Source organism: Scyliorhinus torazame, chromosome 15 (genome assembly GCF_047496885.1).
Source record: "Scyliorhinus torazame isolate Kashiwa2021f chromosome 15, sScyTor2.1, whole genome shotgun sequence".
Lineage (NCBI taxonomy): Eukaryota > Metazoa > Chordata > Chondrichthyes > Carcharhiniformes > Scyliorhinidae > Scyliorhinus > Scyliorhinus torazame.
In genome coordinates this window covers 79,371,054-79,393,596 of record NC_092721.1, presented here as the reverse complement: position 1 = coordinate 79,393,596, position 22,543 = coordinate 79,371,054, and the positions used below count along the sequence as shown (strand labels likewise).

Below are 22,543 nucleotides of genomic sequence, written 5' to 3'. Positions count from 1 at the left end.
TTTACATTATACTCTCAGCTTCCTAGGTTATACAGAAGGTAACTACCAGTTTTGAATTATTGCCTCTATTTTGAGAGCATAAAAGTAATGACAAGAGGACTGAGGATTTAAGTTTAAAACTGAGTTTCATTCAAAGGGCTACTGTTAATGGCTAACATCAGAGATCAAATTTCAAAGAGTGACAAAACATTTCCAATAATACATGCTTTAAGATAGTGCTACAATCCTCATTGATACTGATAACTTAAAAAATAAATTCAAACTTTCAATTTATAGCTGAAAGGATGATTCAAGAATTCACATTTTAAGACTGTTACTAAAAAGCAGTACTAAATAAGCACTATTGCTGTAGGTGACCTACAACTATAAACTACAAAACAGAGCTTTACTCTTTTAGTTTTAACAAAACTAAAAAACCCATTTGACACATACACTTCACACTATCCCTTAAGTAATCATTTGATGTTCTTAGATCCAGTCCAAAAAGTGATTCTTAGCTCCCAAGGGTTATATCAATTATTTTCCTTTCCCAAGCTCGTAACTTTTAACCTCTGAACGGTCTTTCATAGTGAGGGTTTTTCCTTGCGATTCTCCCTACAGTGCAAGCGAGGCGAATCTTCTAGCCTCATTTCAAATTCTCATCCATTTGGCTTTTTGGCTCCAAGTGCGAGCTCCCATCCACATTCCTGCATGGTGAAACACAGGGACTTTCAGCCTCTAGCTGCTCCCTCTCACAGAACCTGACAGGCTGCCCGTGTCTGTGGGCTTCAAGGATAGTTTAGAAACCCCTCTCCTTTTAAAGCCCATTTCTATGGCAGTGTGAATCCAGGGCATGTATCCAGATAAAAATGCTGATTAGATATCCTTGAAACCCCAATTCTCTTTCATCTTGGAAGTAAATGGTCAGTTTAAAGCATAACTTTAACTCTTTACAACTCAATGTTCTCAACACCTTCCTGGTACTTTGGAGACTAGCAGTCCAATCAACCTAAACAAATGCTGCCATTGTATCCAAGCGTGAGCACCTTACATCACCTTTCCAGCAGAACAACCCAAGCCTCCTTTGAATTTTTAAAAGTCACATCATCCAGGCCTATTGATATAGAGACAGCAGAACAGGTTACCTACCCCTTAATGTTATCCTAAATTAAAATTCATAGTCCTGAAATGTAACTATCTTATAAACCTCATTATCGGCAGAAGCACCAAATAAAGATTCAAATAGATACCCACCCAGAATTCCTCCTGAAGTGGTTTTATATTACTTAGTAGTACTTCCTCATAGTTGCCGTAGCCTCTGAACACAACAACTGCCGTCACTCCGGAAGGGTGAAGTGCCTTGATGACTGCCCGATAAAACTGCAACAAAGGGAAGATTTCCAAATTGAAATCAGCAAAATTATGAAAAATCTAAGCTGCAAGTACCATAAATGAAATTTAGGGAACATAATATCATTCGAACACAGATGTTTCAGTGTTCTAAATACTGGATCATCAGGTCATTATACGAACAAAAGATTGCTTTTTTAAAATTCATAAATTTATGAAGAATTGTAACTCCAATTCAGTACCATTGAGCTTTCCAGATCAGAGATAATAATAAAATGTAATATGTACTAAATTTAAACTATATGTACCACAAAAGACAAGTGAAAATTTAAAAAAATAATTCAAGCACAATAGGTAACTGGGAAAAAAAATATTTCATTCAACATCAGAATTGATCTTTTGCAAGCATAAATGCGATGCAGTACTACTTGAATTAGGAATTTATATTTTTAACCTTAAGGACTAACTTTCTTGGAAGGAAAAATGCAAACTAAGGACACTGAAAGGACTGCTACTTATGACCATCTTGAAAGCTCAGCTTAATATAACCACATGTTAAGAGCCACAAGATGGTCAAGATCAATAACAGGAAGCTTTACAATTTGAGTTTGCCGGTAAATGAACTGGAGTAAAGGGACAATACTGTGCAGTCCAAAGATTGTAGGTTTATAAAGATATTTAGAGGCATTGAACATTGGAAAGAGTTAAGTTATCTAAGCTTTTTGCTGGAACTGCTGTTTTGCAAAAATATTTTGCTTTTGGGCTGTAGCTTTTAGCAGGTGGAGGATTGCAATATGATCACAAGAATTCTTATCCTGAAAACTAATTGTTATTTCTGGAAGCGAAGGAAGATAGCTCGAGACTTGAAGCCATCTACAGTGTGTTTTTTCTCATTCCACTTTGAATATACAAACATCTTCTGTAGTTTCTATTTTCAGTATTAAATTTTGCTAAATTCAAATGTAATAAAATTTTCTAACATTCAGTTTTATTATTTTACTTTTATTTCTCGTCTTTTAGAATTAGGGAAATATTGAACTAATATTTTATTTACAGAGAGTATACTCGTTTTCTTACAAGGTCCATTAAACATAGAATCAGAAAATAAGAACAGGAAAATATTGTGCTATGATGACAAAGCAGACAAGGTCTGTGCCTGGACACAGAACTTGTCAGGCTTATAAAGGAATGAAGGATTGTCAGTTCCGGTTTTGGGGTATATCCAAGGGTTTGATTCATTCCTACTGTAGAATGACTAAAGGACACAAGACAGCTATACAAACATATGTGAACAGGAGATACGAGGAATAGGTCGCATGTTCCACCCAATTAATATAATTCTCAACTGTTCCTTGTAAACTGCTGCTCAAATTGTGTGCATTAAGTTTCATTTATGCTTAAATTTAAAATAAAGCTAACGCTTCACAACATAGGATCACTTCAAACTGATCAAACAATCTAAAGGAACTACATTTAGCACACAATGATACTTTCAACACGAGGATGCAGGAATGAGGAAGTTTGCATTGAACATAGTTACTTTATTAAAATAGGGGTTGATGAGATTTGTTGTGATTGAGGTCAGGTGATTAAAGCTAGAGGCATCTTTTTCTTGCTCCCAGTCCAAGATACCTAGAGCTCAGAAAAAGTTCTCCCCAATAAAAGGGCAGAATGTTAATTTGGGACAGACCACACTTGATTGAGCAATTTGAGGTGGATGGCATAAAAGATCTTTCGTAAGGAAGAAACAGGGTTTCCTGGAGTTTATTTTAGCAATTTAAAACATTTGAGAGTTTCACTCCCAAGTTAGAGGACAGAGCAAGCACTATTCTTATCCCACTTTTCATCTCTATGTCCATAGCCCAATGGATATTTAAGTACGTTTCAAATGTGATGTGGATTTTTGCCCCAAGCCTTTCAGGCATTGAATTCCAGACACTCACCACCCTCTGGGTGAAAAACTCTCTCCTTAATTTATTTCTGATCCTTCGACCAGTTACTTTCCTTCTATACCTTCTGGTTAAACACTTCTCTGCTCAGGGAAATAGGTCTTTCCTGCCCACTCTATCCAGGCCTCACATAATTTTATGTACCTCAATTAAATCTTCCCTCAGCCTCTTCTGGTTCCAGCTGCAGCTCACTGTTGAGAGCAGTTGGTGGTGCATTAGACTTTCACCCTGACTTTTGCATTTGTATTTTACCCAAAAGTGGATGCAAGATTTTAGTAAATTGCCTTTTTCGGACAAGATTTCAGAAAGAAAGATGATTGACAATTTAAGCGTTTCAATCCAGTTAGTAATATGTATGACTCCAAAGCAGATTCTAGCCAAAATTTGCCAGCCTTTCACGAACTGTGAAGCAACAGAAAGTCTACAGTGCATTGTGTTTTTCCTGAGGGTACACTGTTGGGAGTAAGATAGAGGAACATTTAATTGTGTTGCATCTGACTTGGGAATATTTAATACGGACACTTGGCACCCAAAATGACACAGGCTTCCATTTCCCAGCACCCTGCACATTGGTGAGCACAAAGATTTTTTTAAAATTGCAATGTACTGTATCAATTAGATGAAGTCCATGACAACCAATCTTACCTTGTTATCTTCCCAATAAAGAGCTAAGCACTGATCCCCTGGTCTCCAATCACTAAAGTGTGATTTATTTGACACTGCTGAAGAAGGGTAATCAGTCTCATAAGATTTTGCCCATGTTCTTTCTGGTTTAATTGGTCCGGTTCTTTTCTTTGACCCTGAATCATAAATTCCATTATTGTTCTGAGAATATTCTGTAAGTTTTGACTGGCTATGTTCTGTTGATTTTATAGGTCCTGTTCTTTTTCTGAAAAAGGGGTCTTCTACTTGTCCATTAGATATGTTACATGCATCAACAATACGTGCACAGGTGTTGTCAATGTGTAGACTGAAGTCCCTTGAGTTTTTCACATTTCCAGAGATTCCACTACCTATTACTTGAGATAGTTCCATACCTTTCCGTTCATTGAAAGTACTATAATTATGTCTCTGATTTTCAAATTTTGCTCTCTGTTGACTGCCATTATCCAGCTGATCTTTTTTACTCTGGCTGCCTTTAAATTCCATTGAACCTGGACCATCTCCTAATTTATTTGTTTGGATCTCTCCTTTAGCTTTTCTATTTGTCTCATTACCGAAGTGAATAATTTGTTGCTCATGGTCTCTTAGCCTTTCATTCCCAGCGTAATGCTTGCCACCTCTTCTCCCATCGTCCATCCACTGGCTGGATCCAGTGAAATGTTGCCTTTCAGAACCTCTGCCCCGCTGTGGACCATAGTTGTCCAAAGCTTGTCTTGCAATTAGATTCTCCCTTTGGAAGCGAGGTGGTCTGTCATGTTTTTGAAGTCGATCATTATGCCAAGGGGCATTCTTCTGCTGAAAGCCCTTCACAGCAATACTTTTATCAGTGCTTGATTGATGTGGATGTTGCATTTTTGACTCTAAGAAACAAACACAAACAATAAAGTAAGATTTAACTTTTTATCACTTTCATCGATTTGTTCGTTTTACAAATAAACATGGTAGAGAATATACCTCAGAAACCCTGCACACTATTTCCGGAGTCTCTCCCTCCATCACTCCCTTTCCGCAAAATACATAATAATTAAGTTAAATGTGTTATCTTACAGTTTTATGTGAGATGAAACTTCATATTTAATATGACTTGCGTAAGAATCTGAGGTGTGTCAGCTTTATGATCTTGAAGTCATCAGCAAGCTAAATTTGAACTAAAATTTTCTACTGACTTGTGCATCCCTTACCTCCTTTTGCTTGAACATTGGGGCTGCGCCGTTCAATGACTTCGGCACTTTAGATTGGAACCACCTCCCTATCACCCTCCTCAAAACCCAACACTTTGGTCATGATTTTAAAATGTCCTCCTTCAGCTTCTCAGCCATTACTATCTGGTTACATCTCTGTGAAGCTTTCTGGTACATTTTGAGATTAAAGTACTATTTAAATGCAAACTATTGTTTGTAATTAATGATCATCCTTCTCATGTTCGGTACAACAGTCTGAGCAAAGGGTTTCAACTGTCCTGATCTTCCACAAACCCATGTCGCAAGGCCATGGAAGAAAAGGGAGGGTCTGGATTTGAAGTTGGCTAAGTGAAGATGATGTTGAAAGGCTGATGAAATGAACACAGATGGCAGATGAAAGCAACACCGGGGAGGCAGTGGCGTAGTGGTATTGTCACTGGACTGTGATCCAGAGACCCAGGATACTCTGGGGACCCAGATTCGAATCCCGCCACAGCAGATGGTGGAAATTGAATCCAATAAATATCTGGAATTAAAAGTCAAATGGTGACCATAAAAAGCCCACTGGTTTCAGGGAAGGAAATCTGCGTGTTCACCTGGTCTGGCCTCCATGTGACTCCAAATCCACAGCAATGTGGTTGACTCTTAAATGGCCCAGCAAACCACTCAGTTGTATCAAGCAGCTACCAAGTCAATAAAAAGGAACGAAATTAGACAGACCAACCGGCATCGACCCACACTGGAAATGACAACAGCAAACCCAGCCCCGTCGACCTTGCAAGTCCTGCTTACAATTTTGTGCCAAAATTGGGAGAGCTGTTTCACAGACTAGCCTAGCAACAGCCTGACATTGTCAAACTCACGGGCCGAGAATCAAGGTCACCATCACCACCATCCCGAGCATGTCCTGCCAGATCCACCAGAGGCGGTGTATGGGATGGATTCAAACAGGTCTATCAACTTGAAACTGGGCATTCACGAGGTGTGGGGGACCATCAGCAGCAGCAGAATTATACACAACCACAATCTGAAACTTCATGACCCAGCATATCTCCAGTCTACCATTACCATCAAGCCAGGGGCTCAAACCTGATTCTTTGAAGAGTGCAGGGGAGCATGTCTTTACACCTCATTAACCTGTGGTTATCCCTCTCTCCAGTTGCTCCGTCTGGACCTGTAGACTTAATTACCTGCAAAGACTCGCATTCAAAGTATCATATTGCATCTTTGAATCTGTCTATATATATGTTTCTGAAAGCCACCTCTTCATTCGCCTGAGGAAGGAGCAGTGCTCCGAAAGCTAGTGATTCGAAACAAACCTGATGGACTTTAACCTGGTGTTGTAAGACTTCTTACTGACCTCATTTTTAGGCATGTTAGGCATGGTGAAGCTATAACACAGGACTACTTGCGTATCAAACTGCGGAGGCAGCATGTGATAGACAGAGTTAAGCAATTCCACAACCAACGGATCAGATCTAAGCTCTGCAGTCCTACTATCAAGTTATGAATGGTGGCAGACAATTAAACTAACCAGAGAAGGAGGCTCCACAAATATACCATCCTCAATTGTTGGGAAGCCCAGTATATGAGTGCAAAAGACAAGACCAAAGCATATGCAACAAATTTCAGCTAGAAGTGCCGAGTGGATGATTCATCTCGGCCTCCTTCTGAGGTCCCCAGCAGCACAGAGGCCAGTCTTCAACCAATTTGATTCCTCCAAGTGATGTCAAAAAGCCCAGACAACATATGGCAATAGTGCTGAAGACTTGTGGTCCAGGGGTAGTCGTGCCCCGAGACAAGCTGCTCCAGGACAGCAACAACACTGCATCCAATCGGCAATATAAAGAATTGCCCAGCTATGTCCTGCACACAAAAAGTAGAGCAAATCCAATCCAGCCAATTATCACCTCATAAGCGTACTTTTGATCACCAGCAAAGTGATAGAAGATGTAATTAACAGTGCTATCAAGTGGCACTTGCTCAGCACTAACCTGCTCAGACACTTGGTTTGGGTGCCGCAAGGGCCACTCAACCCCTGACTTCATTGTCCAAACAAGAAAAAAAAAAGAGCTGAAATCGGCAGGTGAGGGCGAGAGTGACTGTCCTCGACATCAAGGCAACATTTGACAAGTGTGTGACATCAAGAAACCCTAGCAAAAATAAAGTCAAAGGGAATCAGTGGAAAACTCTCCACAGGTCGGAGTCATACCTAGCACAATGGAAGATGATTGTGGTTGTTGGATGTCACTGACCCGGGACATTGGTGTAGAAATTCCTCAGGGTAGTGTCCCAGGCCCAAACATCTTCAGTTGTTTCATCAATGATCTTCCCTCCAACAAAAGGTCAAAGTGGGGATGTTCACAGATGACAGCATAATGTCCAGCACCATTCGCGAATCCTCAGATACTAAAGCAGGCTGTGTCCATGTGCAGCAAAACCTGGACAATATTCAAGCTCGTTTAGCAGTGCAAGCTGATAAGTGACAAGTAACATTCGCGCCACACAATAACCGGGTAATGACCATCTCGAACAAGAGAGAATTTAACCTTCACCCCATTTAAACAGAGAGGGCCAGAGCGAGTGCGAGCGAGAGGGGGCCAGAGTGAGAGAGAGAGAGAGCACGAGCGAGAGGGGACAGAGTGAGAGAGAGAGCGAGCGAGTGGGGGCCAGAACGAGAGATAGCGAGAGAGGGACAGAGCGAGACAGAGAAAGAGAGAGAGCGGACAGGGGCCAGAGCGAGAGAGAGCGAGCGAGCGGGAGGGGGCCAGAGCGAGAGGCGGGACAGAGCGAGAGAGAGTGAGCGAGGGGGGAGTGGGCGAGAGAGAAAGCGCACACGGCCGAGGAGGGGCCGGGCGAGAGAGAGAGCGCGCGGGCGACCGGGCGAGAGAGAGAGAGAGAGAGAGAGAGAGAGAGCGTGGGCGAGGTGGGGCCAGGTGAGAGAGCGTGGGCGAGGGGGGGCCGGGAGAGAGAGCGCGGGCGAGCCAAGCGAGGGGGGCCGGGTGAGAGAGTGCTGGCGAGGGGGGGGGGGGGCGGGCGAGAAAGCGCGGGCGAGGGGGGGGGGGGGGCGGGCGAAAGAGCGCGGGCGAGGGGGGCCGGGCGAGCGAGCGCGGGCGAGGGGGGCCGCGCGAGCGGGCGAGGGGGAGCCGGGCTAGAGAGCGCGGGCGTGGGGGAGCCGGGCTAGAGAGCGCGGGCGTGGGGGAGCCGGGCTAGAGAGCGCGGGCGAGGGGGGTGCGGGGCGAGTGGGGGCTGGGCGAGTCGGCGCGGCCAAGGGGGGGGCCGGGAGAGAGAGCGCGGACGAGGGGAGGACGAGTGAGAGGGCGAGGGGAGACCGGGTGAGAGAGCGGGCGAGGGGGATCCGGGAGAGAGAGCGCGGGCGAGGGGGGTCCGGGAGAGAGAGCGCGGGCGAGGGGGGGCGGCGGGAGAAGGCGGTCAATGGGGGGGGGGGCCGGACGAGAGAAGGCGGGCGAGGGGGGGTTGGGCGAGAGAGAGCGGGCGAGGGGGGGTCCGGGCGAGAGAGTGTGGGCGAGCCGGACGAGGGGAGGCCGGGCGAGAGAGCGCGGGCGAGGTGGGGGGGGGCGGGCGAGAGAACGCGGGCGAGGGGGGGCCGGGCGAGAGAGCACGGGCAAGGGGGTGCCGGGCGAGCCGGGTGAGAGAGCGGGCGAGGGGGGGCCGGGTGAGAGAGCGGGCGAGAGGGGGCCGAGCGAGAGAGCGCAGGTGAGGGGGGGGCCTGGCGAGGGAGGGCCAGGCGAGGGGCGGCAGGGCGAGGGGGGCGGCCGGGCGAGGGGGGGGGCCGGGCGAGGGGTGGGGCCGGGCGAGGGGTGGGGCCGGGCGAGGGGTGGGGCCGGGCGAGGGGTGGGGCCGGGCGAGGGGTGGGGCCGGGCGAGGGGTGGGGCCGGGCGAGGGGTGGGGCCGGGCGAGGGGTGGGGCCGGGCGAGGGGTGGGGCCGGGCGAGGGGTGGGGCCGGGCGAGGGGTGGGGCCGGGCGAGGGGTGGGGCCGGGCGAGGGGTGGGGCCGGGCGAGGGGTGGGGCCGGGCGAGGGGTGGGGCCGGGCGAGGGGTGGGGCCGGGCGAGGGGTGGGGCCGGGCGAGGGGTGGGGCCGGGCGAGGGGTGGGGCCGGGCGAGGGGTGGGGCCGGGCGAAGGGTGGGGCCGGGCGAGGGGTGGGGCCGGGCGAGGGGTGGGGCCGGGAGAGGGGTGGGGCCGGGAGAGGGGTGGGGCCGGGAGAGGGGTGGGGCCGGGAGAGACAGCGCGGGAGAGGGTGGGGCCGGGCGAGAGAGCGCTGGCGAGGGGGGGGCAGACGAAGGGGGGGACGGGCGAGAGAGCGCGGGCGAGGGTGGGGCTGGGCAAGGGAGCGCGGGCGAGGGTGGGTCCGGGCGATAGAGCACGGGCGAAGGGGCGACCGGGTGAGAGTGCGCGTGCGAGGGGGGCCGGTCGAGAGAGGGAGCGCGGGCGAATGGGACCGGGCGAGAGACCGCGGGCGAATGGGGACCGGGCGAGAGACCGCGGGCAAGGGGGGGGCCGGGCGAGAGAGCCCGGGCGAGGGGGGCCGGGCTAGAGAGCTCGGGTGAGGGGGGCCGGGCGAGAGAGCGCGGGTGAGGGGGGGGGCCAGGCGAGAGAGCGCGGGCGAGGGGGGGGGGGGGGTCAGGCGAGAGAGCGCGGGCGAGGGGGGGGGGGGCCAGGCGAGAGAAAGCGGGCGAGGGGGGGGGCCGGGCGAGAGAAAACGGGCGAGGGGGGGGCGGCCAGAGAACGCGGGCAGGGGGGGGCGGGGCGAGAGAACACGGGCGAGGGGGGCGGGCGAGAGATCGCGGGCTAGGAGGGCCGGGCAAGAGAGCGCGGGCGAGGGGCAAGAGAACGCAGGCGAGGGGGGACGGGCAAGAGAACGCGAGCGAGGGGGGACGGGCGAGAGAACGCGAGCGAGGGGGGACGGGCGAGAGAACGCGGGCGAGGGGGGACAGGCGAGAGAACGCGGGCGAGGGGGGACAGGCGAGAGAACGCGGGCGAGGGGGGATGGGCGAGAGAACGCGGGCGAGGGGGGATGGGCGAGAGAACGCGGGCGAGGGGGGATGGGCGCAAGAACGCGGGCGAGGGGGGCCTGGCAAGGGAGCGCGGGCGATGGGGGGGGCGAGTAAGCGCGGGCGAGGGGGGCTGGGCGAGAGTGTGGGCGAGGGAGGGCCAGGCGAGGGGCGGCATGGTGAGGCCAGGCAAGGGGGGGTCCAGGCGAGGGGTGGGGCCGGGCGAGGGGTGGGGCCAAGCGAGGGGTGGGGCCAAGCGAGGGGTGGGGCCGGTCGAGGGGTGGGGCCGGGCGAGGGGTGGGGCCGGGCGAGGGGTGGGGCCGGGCGAGGGGTGGGGCCGGGAGAGGGGTGGGGCCGGGAGAGACAGCGCGGGAGAGGGTGGGGCCGGGCGAGAGAGCGCTGGCGAGGGGGGGGGCAGGCGAAGGGGGGGACGGGCGAGAGAGCGCGGGCGAGGGTGGGGCTGGGCAAGGGAGCGCGGGCGAGGGTGGGTCCGGGCGATAGAGCACGGGCGAAGGGGCGACCGGGTGAGAGTGCGCGTGCGAGGGGGGCCGGTCGAGAGAGGGAGCGCGGGCGAATGGGGACCGGGCGAGAGACCGCGGGCGAATGGGGACCGGGCGAGAGACCGCGGGCGAATGGGGAGCCGGGCGAGAGACCGCGGGCAAGGGGGGGGGCCGGGCGAGAGAGCCCGGGCGAGGGGGGCCGGGCTAGAGAGCTCGGGCGAGGGGGGCCGGGCTAGAGAGCGCGGGCGAGGTGGGGGCAGGGCGAGAGAAAGCGGGCGAGGGGGGGGCCGGGCGAGAGAAAGCGGGCGGGGGGGGGGGGCGGCGAGAGAACGCGGGCGGGGGGGGGGCGGGGCGAGAGAACACGGGCGAGGGGGGCGGGCGAGAGAGCGCGGGCTAGGAGGGCCGGGCGAGAGAGCGCGGGCGAGGGGGGAGGGGAGAGAGAACGCTGGCGAGGGGGGACAGGCGAGAGAACGCGGGCGAGGGGGGAGGGGCGAGAGAACGCGAGCGAGGGGGGACGGGCGAGATAACGCGAGCGATGGGGGGACGGGCGAGAGAACGCGGGCGAGGGGGGACGGGCGAGAGAACGCGGGCGAGGGGGGACGGGCGAGAGAACGCGGGCGAGGGGGGACGGGCGAGAGAACGCGGGCGAGGGGGGAGGGGCGAGAGAACGCGAGCGAGGGGGGACGGGCGAGATAACGCGAGCGATGGGGGGACGGGCGAGAGAACGCGGGCGAGGGGGGACGGGCGAGAGAACGCGGGCGATGGGGGACGGGCGAGAGAACGCGGGCGAGGGGGGACGGGCGAGAGAACGCGGGCGAGGGGGGACGGGCGCGAGAACGCGGGCGAGGGGGGCCTGGCAAGGGAGCGCGGGCGATGGGGGGGCGAGTAAGCGCGGGCGAGGGGGGCTGGGCGAGAGTGTGGGCGAGGGGGGGGGGGCCGGGCGAGGGGTGGGGCCGGGCGAGGGGTGGGGCCGGGCGAGGGGTGGGGCCGGGCGAGGGGTGGGGCCGGGCGAGGGGTGGGGCCGGGCGAGGGGTGGGGCCGGGCGAGGGGTGGGGCCGGGCGAGGGGTGGGGCCGGGCGAGGGGTGGGGCCGGGCGAGGGGTGGGGCCGGGCGAGGGGTGGGGCCGGGCGAGGGGTGGGGCCGGGCGAGGGGTGGGGCCGGGCGAGGGGTGGGGCCGGGCGAGGGGTGGGGCCGGGCGAGGGGTGGGGCCGGGAGAGGGGTGGGGCCGGGAGAGGGGTGGGGCCGGGCGAGGGGTGGGGCCGGGCGAGGGGTGGGGCCGGGCGAGGGGTGGGGCCGGGCGAGGGGTGGGGCCGGGCGAGGGGTGGGGCCGGGCGAGGGGTGGGGCCGGGCGAGGGGTGGGGCCGGGCGAGGGGTGGGGCCGGGCGAGGGGTGGGGCCGGGCGAGGGGTGGGGCCGGGCGAAGGGTGGGGCCGGGAGAGGGGTGGGGCCGGGAGAGGGGTGGGGCCGGGAGAGACAGCGCGGGAGAGGGTGGGGCCGGGCGAGAGAGCGCTGGCGAGGGGGGGGCAGGCGAAGGGGGGGACGGGCGAGAGAGCGCGGGCGAGGGTGGGGCTGGGCAAGGGAGCGCGGGCGAGGGTGGGTCCGGGCGATAGAGCACGGGCGAAGGGGCGACCGGGTGAGAGTGCGCGTGCGAGGGGGGCCGGTCGAGAGAGGGAGCGCGGGCGAATGGGGGCCGGGCGAGAGACCGCGGGCGAATGGGGACCGGGCGAGAGACCGCGGGCGAATGGGGACCGGGCGAGAGACCGCGGGCAAGGGGGGGGGCCGGGCGAGAGAGCCCGGGCGAAGGGGGCCGGGCTAGAGAGCTCGGGTGAGGGGGGCCGGGCTAGAGAGCGCGGGTGAGGGGGGCCGGGCGAGAGAGCGCGGGTGAGGGGGGCCGGGCGAGAGAGCGCGGGTGAGGGGGGGGGCCAGGCGAGAGAGCGCGGGTGAGGGGGGGGGCCAGGCGAGAGAGCGCGGGCGAGGGGGGGGGGGGTCAGGCGAGAGAGCGCGGGCGAGGGGGGGGGGCCAGGCGAGAGAAAGCGGGCGAGGGGGGGCCGGGCGAGAGAAAGCGGGCGAGGGGGGGGGCGGCGAGAGAACGCGGGCGGGGGGGGGGGCGGCGAGAGAACGCGGGCGGGGGGGGGGGCGGGGCGAGAGAACACGGGCGAGGGGGGCGGGCGAGAGATCGCGGGCTAGGAGGGCCGGGCAAGAGAGCGCGGGCGAGGGGGGAGGGGCAAGAGAACGCAGGCGAGGGGGGACGGGCAAGAGAACGCGAGCGAGGGGGGACGGGCAAGAGAACGCGAGCGAGGGGGGACGGGCGAGAGAACGCGGGCGAGGGGGGACAGGCGAGAGAACGCGGGCGAGGGGGGATGGGCGAGAGAACGCGGGCGAGGGGGGACGGGCGCGAGAACGCGGGCGAGGGGGGCCTGGCAAGGGAGCGCGGGCGATGGGGGGGGGCGAGTAAGCGCGGGCGAGGGGGGCTGGGCGAGAATGTGGGCGAGGGGGGCCGGGCGAGAGAGCGTGGGCGAGGCCGGGCGAGAGGGCGAGCCGGGCCAGAGAGCGCGGGCGAGGGAGGGCCGGGCGAGAGGGAGGGCCGGGCGAGAGGGCGAGCCGGGCGAGAGAGCGCGGGAGAGGGGGGCCGGGAGAGGGGGGCCGGGCGAGGGGGGGCCGGGCGAGAGAGCGCGGGCGAGTGGGGGGCGGGCGAGAGAGCGGGCGAGGCCGGGCGAGAGAGCGCGGGCGAGGCCGGGCGAGAGAGCGCGGGCGAGGCCGGGCGAGAGAGCGCGGGCGAGGCCGGGCGAGAGAGCGCGGGCGAGGCCGGGCGAGAGAGCGCGGGCGAGGGGGGGGGGCGGGCGAGAGAGAGCGGGAGAGGGGGGGCCGGGCGAGAGAGCGCGGGCGAGGGGTGGCCGGGCGAGGGGAGGGGGGGCGGGCGAGAAAGAGAGCGCGGGCGAGGCAGGCCGGGCGAGGGGGGGGCCGGCGAGGGGGGACGGGCAAGAGAACGCGGGCGAGGGGTTGCGGGCGAGAGAGGGAGCGCGGGCGAGGCAGGCCTGGCGAGGGGGGGCGGGCGAGGGGGGACGGGCAAGAGAACGCGGGCGAGGGGGGACGGCAAGAGAACGCGGGCGAGGGAGGACGGGCAAGAGAACGCGGGTGAGGGGGCGGGCGAGGGTGGGCCGGGCGAGAGAGCGCGGGCAAGGGGTGCGGGCGAGAGAGCGCGGGCAAGGGGTGCGGGCGAGAGAGCGCGGGCGAGGGGGGGTCCAGACGAGAGAGTGTGGGCGAGTGGGGGTCGGGCGAGAGGGGCTGGGTTAGAGCGACCTCGCGGGCGAGGGGGGTACTGGGCGTGAGACAGAGAGCGCGTGCGTGAACGAGGGGGGCATGGCGAGAGTGATCGCAGGCGTGGGTGGGCCGGGCGATAGAGTGGGTGAGCGAGGGGGGCCGGGCGAGAGAGTGCGCGCGAGGAGGGGGCCGTGCGAGAGAACGCGGATGAGCCAGGCGAGAGAACGAGGGCAAGGGAGGTCCGGGTGAGAGAACGTGGGCGAGGAGGGGACAGGGGAGAGAGCGCGGACAAGGGGGGGGGCCGGGCGAGAGAGCGCGGACGAGGGGGGGGGCCGGGCGAGAGAACGCGGGTGAGGGGGGGCCGGGCGAGAGAGAGCGCGCGGGGAGGGGGGGGGGGGCGGGCGAGAGGGGGGGGCCGGTCGAGAGAGCGCGGGCGAGGGGGGACGGGCGAGAGAACGCGGGCGAGGGGGGGGACGGGCGAGAGAATGCGGGCGAGGGGGGGACGGGCGAGAGAGCGTGGGCGAGGGGGGCCGGGCGAGACAGCGTGGGCGAGGGGGGCCGGGCGAGAGAGCGTGGGCGATGGGCGGCCGGGCGAGAGAGCGTGGGCGATGGGCGGCCGGGCGAGAGAGCGTGGTGGGCCGGGTTAGAGTGACCTCGCTGACGAGGGGTGCAGGGCGTGAGACAGAGAGCGCGTGCGCGGGCGAGGGGGGGCCGGGTGAGAGTGTGCGGGCGAGGGGGGGCCGGGCGAGGCGTGGCCGGGCGAGGGGGGGCGGGCGAGTGAGAGCGCGCGGGCAAGGGGGGGCCGGGCGAGAGTGCGCAGGCGAGGGGGGGCCGGGCGAGAGAGCGCGGGCGAGGGGGGGCCGGGCGAGAGAGCGCGGGCGAGGGGGGGCCGGGCGAGAGAGCGCGGGCGAGGGGGGGGGCCGGGCGAGAGAGAGCGGGAGATGGGGGGCCGGGCGAGAGAGCGCGGGCGAGGGGTGGCCGGGCGAGGGGGGGGGGCGGGCGAGAGAGAGAGCGCGGGCGAGGCTGGCCGGGCGATGGGGGGCCCGCGAGGGGGGACGGGCAAGAGAACGCGGGCGAGGGGGGGCGGGCGAGAGAGGGAGCGCGGGCAAGGCAGGCCGGGCGAGGGGGGGCGGGCGAGGGGGGACGGGCAAGAGAACGCGGGCGAGGGGGGACGGCAAGAGAACGCGGGCGAGGGAGGACGGGCAAGAGAACGCGGGTGAGGGGGCGGACGAGGGGGGGCCGGGCGAGAGAGCGCGAGCGTGGTGGGGGCCTGGCGAGATAGCGCGGGCGAGGCCGGGCGAGAGAGCGCGGGCGAGGGGGGGGGCCGGGCGAGAGAGAGCGGGAGAGGGGGGGGCCGGGCGAGAGAGCGCGGGCGAGGGGTGGCCGGGCGAGGGGGGGGGCGGGCGAGAGAGAGAGCGCGGGCGAGGCAGGCCGGGCGAGGGGGGGCCGGCGAGGGGGGACGGGCAAGAGAACGTGGGAGAGGGGGGGCGGGCGAGAGAGGGAGCGCGGGCGTGGCAGGCCGGGCGAGGGGGGGCGGGCGAGGGGGGACGGGCAAGAGAACGCGGGCTAGGGGGGACGGCAAGAGAACGCGGGCGAGGGAGGACGGGCAAGAGAACGCGGGTGAGGGGGCGGACGAGGGTGGGCCGGGCGAGAGAGCGCGGGCGAGGGGGGCCGGGCGAGAGAGCGCGGGCAAGGGGTGCGGGCGAGAGAGCGCGGGCGAGGGGGGGTCCAGACGAGAGAGCGTGGGCGAGTGGGGGCCGGGCGAGAGGGTTAGAGCGACCTCGCGGGCGAGGGGGTACAGGGCGTGAGACAGAGAGCGCGTGCATGAACGAGGGGGGCATGGCGAGAGTGATCGCATGCGAGGGTGGGCCGGGCGATAGAGTGGGTGAGCGAGGGGGGGCCGGGCGAGAGAGTGCGGGCGAGGAGGGGGCCGGGCGAGAGTGCGGGCGAGGAGGGGGCCGTGCGAGAGAACGTGGATGAGCCGGGCGAGAGAACGAGGGCGAGGGAGGTCCAGGTGAGAGAACGTGGGCGAGGAGGGGACAGGGGAGAGAGCGCGGACGAGGGGGGGGGCCGGGCGAGAGAGCGCGGACGAGGGGGGGCCGGGCGAGAGAACGCGGGTGAGGGGGGGCCGGGCGAGAGAGAGCGCGCGGGGAGGGGGGGGCCGGGCCAGAGGGGGGGGCGGTCGAGAGAGCGCGAGCGAGGGGGGATGGGCGAGAGAACGCGGGCGAGGGGGGGACGGGCGAGACAGCGTGGGCGAGGGGGGCCGGGCGAGACAGCGTGGGCGAGGGGGGCCGGGCGAGACAGCGTGTGCGAGGGGGGCCGGGCGAGAGAGCGTGGGCGATGGGCGGCCGGGCAAGAGAGCGTGGGCGAGGGTGGGGCCAGGCGAGAGGGCGTGGTGGGCCGGGTTAGAGTGACCTCGCTGACGAGGGATGCAGGGCGTGAGACAGAGAGCGCGTGCGCGGGCGAGGGGGGGCCGGGTGAGAGTGTGCGGGCGAGGGGGGGGGCCGGGCGAGGCGTGGCCGGGCGAGGGGGGGGCGGGCGAGAGAGAGCGCGCGGGCAAGGGGGGGCCGGGCGAGAGTGCGCGGGAGGGGGGGCCGGGCGAGAGAGCGCGGGCGAGGGGTGGCCGGGCGAGGGGGGGGGGGGGGCAGGCGAGAGAGAGAGCGAGGGCGAGGCAGGCCGGGCGAGGGGGGGGCCGGCGAGGGGGGCCGGGCAAGAGAACGCGGGCGAGGGGGGGGGCGGGCGAGAGAGGGAGCGCGGGCGAGGGGGGGCGGGCGAGGGGGGGGCGGGCGAGGGGGGGCGGGCGAGGGGGGACGGGCAAGAGAACGCGGGCGAGGGGGGACGGCAAGAGAACGCGGGCGAGGGAGGACGGGCAAGAGAACGCGGGTGAGGGGGCGGGCGAGGGTGGGCCGGGCGAGAGAGCGCGGGCGAGGGGGGCCTGGCGAGAGAGCGCGGGCAAGGGGTGCGGGCGAGAGCGCGGGCGAGGGGGGGTCCAGACGAGAGAGCGTGGGCGAGTGGGGGCCGGGCGAGAGGGGCTGGGTTAGAGCGACCTCGCGGGCGAGGGGGTACAGGGCGTGAGACAGAGAGCGCGTGCGTGAACGAGGGGGGCATGGCGATAGTGATCGCAGGCGAGGGTGGGCCGGGCGATAGAGTGGGTGAGCGAGGGGGGGGCCGGGCGAGAGAGTGCGAGCGAGGAGGGGGCCGGGCGACAGTGCGGGCGAGGAGTGGGCCGGGCGACAGTGCGGGCGAGGAGGGGGCCGTGCGAGAGAACGTGGATGAGCCGGGTGAGAGAACGAGGGCGAGGGAGGTCCGGGTGAGAGAACGTGGGCGAGGAGGGGACAGGGGAGAGAGCGCGGACGAGGGGGGGGGGGCCGGGCGAGAGCGCGCGGACGAGGGGGGCCCGGGTAGAGAGCGCGGACAAGGGGGGGCCGGGTAGAGAGCGCGGACAAGGGGGGGCCGGGCGAGAGAGCACGGGCTAGGGGGCCGGGCGAGGGCGGGCCGGGCAGGGGGGGCCGGGCGAGAGAGAGCGCGGGCGAGGGGGGGCCAGGCGAGAGTGCGGGGGCGAGGGGGTGGCCGGGCGAGAGAGCGCAAGCGCGGAGGACGGGCGAGGGGGGGGGGGCCGGGCTAAAGAGCGCGGGCGAGTGGGGGGCTGGGCGAGGGGTGGCCGGGCGAGAGAGCGTGGGCGAGGGGGGGGCCGGGCAGGGGCCGAGAGAGAGTGCGCGGGTGAGTGTGGGCCTGGCAAGAGGGCGTGGGGGGGCTGGGTTAGAGCGACTTCGCGGGCGAGGGGGGGTGCCGGGCGTGAGAGAGCGCCGGCGAGGGGGGGCCGGGCGAGAGAGGGACGGGCACAGGGAGGCCGGGCGTGAGAGGGGGGGGACGGGCGAGAGAGCGCGGGCGAGGGGGGGGGGACGGGCGAGAGAGCGCGGGCAAGGGGGGGTGGGCGAGAGTGCGTGGGCAAGGGGGGGGCCGGGCGAGGGAGGGGGGGCCGGGCGAGGGGGCCGAGAGAGAGCGCGGGCGAGGGGGGACCGGGCGAGGGGGGGGGGGGCGGGAGAGAGAGAGCGCGCGCGCGGGGGAGAGAGAGAGCGCGCGGGCGCGGGGGAGAGAGAGAGCGCGCGGGCGCGGGAGAGAGAGAGCGCGCGGGCGCGGGGGAGAGAGAGAGCGCGCGGGCGCGGGAGAGAGAGAGCGCGCGCGCGGGAGAGAGAGAGAGAGCGCGCGGGAGAGAGAGAGCGAGCGCGCGCGCGGGGAGAGAGAGAGAGCGCGCGCGCGGGAGAGAGAGCGCGCGCGCGCGGGAGAGAGAGCGCGCGCGCGCGGGAGAGAGAGAGAGAGAGAGCGCGCGCGCGGGAGAGAGAGAGAGAGCGCGCGCGCGGGAGAGAGCGAGCACGCGCGCGGGGGGAGAGCGCGCGCGCGGGAGAGAGAGAGCGCGCGCGCGGGAGAGAGAGCGCGCGCGCGCGGGGAGAGAGAGAGCGCGCGCGCGGGAGAGAGAGAGCGCGCGCGCGGGAGAGAGAGAGCGCGCGCGCGGGAGGAGAGAGAGCGCGCGCGCGGGGGAGAGAGAGCGCGCGCGCGGGAGAGAGAGAGCGCGCGCGCGCGGGAGAGAGAGAGCGCGCGCGCGGGAGAGAGAGAGCGCGCGCGCGGGAGAGAGAGAGCGCGCGCGCGGGGAGAGAGAGAGCGCGCGCGCGGGAGAGAGAGAGCGCGCGGGAGAGAGAGAGCGCGCGGGAGAGAGAGAGCGCGCGGGAGAGAGAGAGCGCGCGCGCGGGAGAGAGAGAGCGCGCGCGCGGGAGAGAGAGAGAGCGCGCGCGCGGGAGAGAGAGAGCGCGCGCGCGGGAGAGAGAGAGCGCGCGCGCGGGAGAGAGAGAGCGCGCGCGCGGGAGAGAGAGAGCGCGCGCGCGCGGGAGAGAGAGAGCGCGCGCGCGGGAGAGAGAGAGCGCGCGCGCGGGGAGAGAGAGAGCGCGCGCGCGGGAGAGAGAGAGCGCGCGCGGGAGAGAGAGAGCGCGCGCGGGAGAGAGAGAGCGCGCGCGGGAGAGAGAGAGCGCGCGCGGGAGAGAGAGAGCGCGCGCGGGAGAGAGAGAGAGCGCGCGCGGGAGAGAGAGAGCGCGCGCGGGAGAGAGAGAGAGCGCGCGCGGTAGAGAGAGAGCGCGCGCGGGGAGAGAGAGAGCGCGCGCGGGAGAGAGAGAGAGCGCGCGCGCGGGAGAGAGAGCGCGCGCGCGGGAGAGAGAGAGCGCGCGCGCGGGAGAGAGAGAGAGCGCGCGCGGGAGAGAGAGAGCGCGCGCGGGAGAGAGAGCGCGCGCGCGGGAGAGAGAGCGCGCGCGCAGGAGAGAGAGCGCGCGCGGGAGAGAGAGCGCGCGCGGGAGAGAGAGCGCGCTCGGGAATTGGGGGTGGGTGGGAGGGAGAGCGCGCGGCAATGGGGGGGGGGCTAGACCATGCGCGGCAGTCGGGAGGGGGGGGCTAGACCGCGCGCGGCAATGGTGAGGGGGGGGCTAGACCGCGCGTGGCAATGGGGAGGGGGGGCTAGACCGCGCGCGGCAATGGGGAGGGGGGGGGGCTAGACCGCGCGCGGCAATGGGGAGGGGGGGGCTAGACCGCGCGCGGCAATGGGGAGGGGGGGGCTAGACCGCGCGCGGCAATGGGGAGGGGGGGCTAGACCGCGTGCGGCATTGGGGAGGGGGGGCTAGACCGAGCGCGGCATTGGGGAGGGGGGGCTAGACCGCGCGCAGCCGTGGGGGAGGGGGGGCTAGACCACGCGCGGCAGTGGGGGAGGGGGGCTAGACCGCGCGTGGCAATGGTGGGGGGGGGCTCTAGACCACGCATGGTAATGGGGGGGGGGGGGAAGAGGCTAGACCACGCGCAGCAATGGCGTGCGGGGGGGGGGGGGGGGGTGAGACCACGCTTGACTATGGGGAGGGGATTGAGAGACCGCGGGCCACAACGCACGACGGGGGTCGAGTCCACCAGCGGCGAGAGTCGAGGCCGCGTGTGCGGTTGTGAGAGCGCGCGCGCGCGCGTGGGTGTGACAGCGAGAGCGCGTGGGTGTGACAGCGAGAGCGCGTGGGTGTGACAGCGAGAGCGCGTGGGTGTGACAGCGAGGGGGCGTGGGTGTGACAGCGAGGGGGCGTGGGTGTGACAGCGAGGGGGCGTGGGTGTGACAGCGAGGGGGCGTGGGTGTGACAGCGAGGGGGCGTGGGTGTGACAGCGAGGGGGCGTGGGTGTGACAGCGAGAGGGCGTGGGTGTGACAGCGAGAGCGCGTGGGTGTGACAGCGAGAGCGCGTGGGTGTGACAGCGAGAGCGCGTGGGTGTGACAGCGAGAGCGCGTGGGTGTGACAGCGAGAGGGCGCGGGTGTGACAGCGAGAGGGCGCGGGATTGACAGCGAGAGGGCGCGGGTGTGACAGCGCGAGGGCGTGGGTGTGACAGCGAGAGGGCGCGGGTGTGACAGCGAGAGGGCGCGGGATTGACAGCGAGGGCGCGGGTGTGACAGTGAGAGGGCGTGGGTGTGGCAGCGAGAGGGCGTGGGTGTGGCAGCGAGAGGGCGTGGGTGTGGCAGCGAGCGCACGTGGGTGTGGCAGCGAGCGCACGTGGGTGTGGCAGCGAGCGCGCGTGGGTGTGACAGCGAGCGCGCGTGGGTGTGACAGCGAGCGCGCGTGGGTGTGACAGCGAGCGCGCGTGGGTGTGACAGCGAGCGCGCGTGGGTGTGACAGCGAGAGGGCGTGGGTGTGACAGCGAGAGGGCGTGGGTGTGACAGCGAGAGGGCGTGGGTGTGACAGCGAGAGGGCGTGGGTATGACAGCGAGAGGGCGTGGGTGTGACAGCGAGAGGGCGTGGGTGTGACAGCGAGAGGGCGTGGGTGTGACAGCGAGAGGGCGTGGGTGTGACAGCGAGCGTGCGTGGGTGTGACAGCGAGCGCGCGTGGGTGTGACAGCGAGAGGGCGTGGGTGAGACAGCGAGAGCACGTGGGTGAGACAGCGAGAGCGCGCATGAGAGCGCGCGTGGGAGAATTAGAGCACGCGAGAGCGAGAATGCGCATGTGTTAGAGTGAACGTCAGTGGATCACTGGTTAAAGAACTCACGCCATCAACTTTAAATTCAGCTTGCATCTGTTTGAATCTGGGTTCACTTATTCTGCATTCACAACTGCTGTATTACCTCACACTTTTCCAAATTAAATTCTATTTGCCATTTCTCTGCCCACTGAACCAAACCATTGATATCATTCTGGAGGGTTTTTTTTTTTAAAAAAGATATTTTATTCCAAATGTAAACAGAAACAGCAAAACAACATCCCAGCAAAAGAAAGTTAACAGTTGTGCATTTATCACCAATCGAGAGTTGTCAGCTATCCTCTTCACTATCAACTAAACTGCCAATTTTCGTGTCAATTGCAAATTTCCCAATCGTGCCACCCTCGTTTAAGCCTAAATCAAGGGCCCCAACACGGAGCACGGTGGAGCACCACGGAAAGCCACCTTCAACAGCCTTGGATACAATCTATCGGGCCCTGGTCATTTATCCACCTTCAAGGATGCCAGACCCTCTAGTATTTCCTGTCTCACTATGCTTACTGTATCTAATATTTCACACTCCTCTTTAACTCGAATGTCTGCATCATCCCTCACTTTAGTGAAGACAGAGACAAGGTACCCATCAAGAACCCTGTCCACATCTTCTGAATCAACCCACAAATTACCATGTCCATCTCTGATCGGCTCTACCTTTTCCTTAGTTATGCTCTTACTCGGAATGTATTTTCTTATCCTTTCTTTACATTCCTAATTTCCATTTTTACTTCACCCCTGTACTTTCAATATTCCTCCAGATTCTTTAAATATTGGGTATTTTGTGATTGCCATAAGCTTTCGTTTTCGGCTTTATCTTGGCCTGTATGATTCTGGATAACCAGAGGGCCACTAGATTTCACAGTACCACCCTTTTTCTTTGTGGAGACATGTCTATACTGTGCCCCTAGAACTTTAACTTTGAATGCCTCACACTGCTTTGACACCGTTTTTCCTTCTTGTCAAGTCACCTCTTAGCTTTGCAAAATTTGCCTTCCCCAATTTAAAACATTTCTATCTTTGTCCTTTTCTATAATGATGCTAAATCTAGCTATATTATGGTCACTATCTCCAAAATGGTCCCCCACTGCTACTTCATCCATTTGCCCTGCTTCATTTCCAAAGACTAAATCTCCTTCGGCTTAATACGTGCTGGTTAAAAAAATTTGCACGAATGCAGTTCAAGAATTTGGTGCCCTCATTGTCCTGCACGCTGCTCATGTCCAAATTAATATCGGGGAAGTCACCAACGATTACGGCCCAATTATTTTTGCACTCAAATCTATCTACATATTTGATCTTCTAACTTCCTTCCACTGGGGGGTCTACAGTATACCCTTTTTTTTATTTCTGAGCTCGACCCATGTGGCCTCATTAGATGTTTCACTCAGTATATCCTCCAACATTTCAGCTGTAATTGGTTCTTTATTGTAACAAGTAGACTTACATTAACTCAGCAATGAAGTTACTGTGAAAAGACAAATAATTCTACACCCCCAACGTTTATACCCCTCCCTATCAGACCTGAAAACTCTATATTCAGGGATGTTGAGCTGCCATTTTCGCCTCTTCTTAAACCAAATTTCTATTATAGCGATGATATCATACTG

The 22,543-nt window shown here is 62.2% G+C and overlaps 1 protein-coding gene across 5 annotated transcripts in view; it reads right to left on the bottom strand.

The window, feature by feature from the left end:
• tdrd3 (tudor domain containing 3) overlaps positions 1–22,543 on the bottom strand; it is a 182,556-nt gene that overhangs the window by 44,338 nt on the left and 115,675 nt on the right. For all 5 annotated transcript variants that reach the window (XR_011935141.1, XR_011935142.1, XM_072476317.1 and 2 more), the window contains exons 11-12: positions 3,924–4,801; positions 1,234–1,359 (exon numbers count right to left, since the gene is read on the bottom strand). Coding sequence is in view for 3 of the 5 variants with exons in the window: in XM_072476317.1 (XP_072332418.1) it covers positions 1,234–1,359; positions 3,924–4,801 (1,004 nt within the window). In the remaining 2 variants the exon portion in view is untranslated. The remainder of the gene's footprint in view (positions 1–1,233; positions 1,360–3,923; positions 4,802–22,543) is intronic.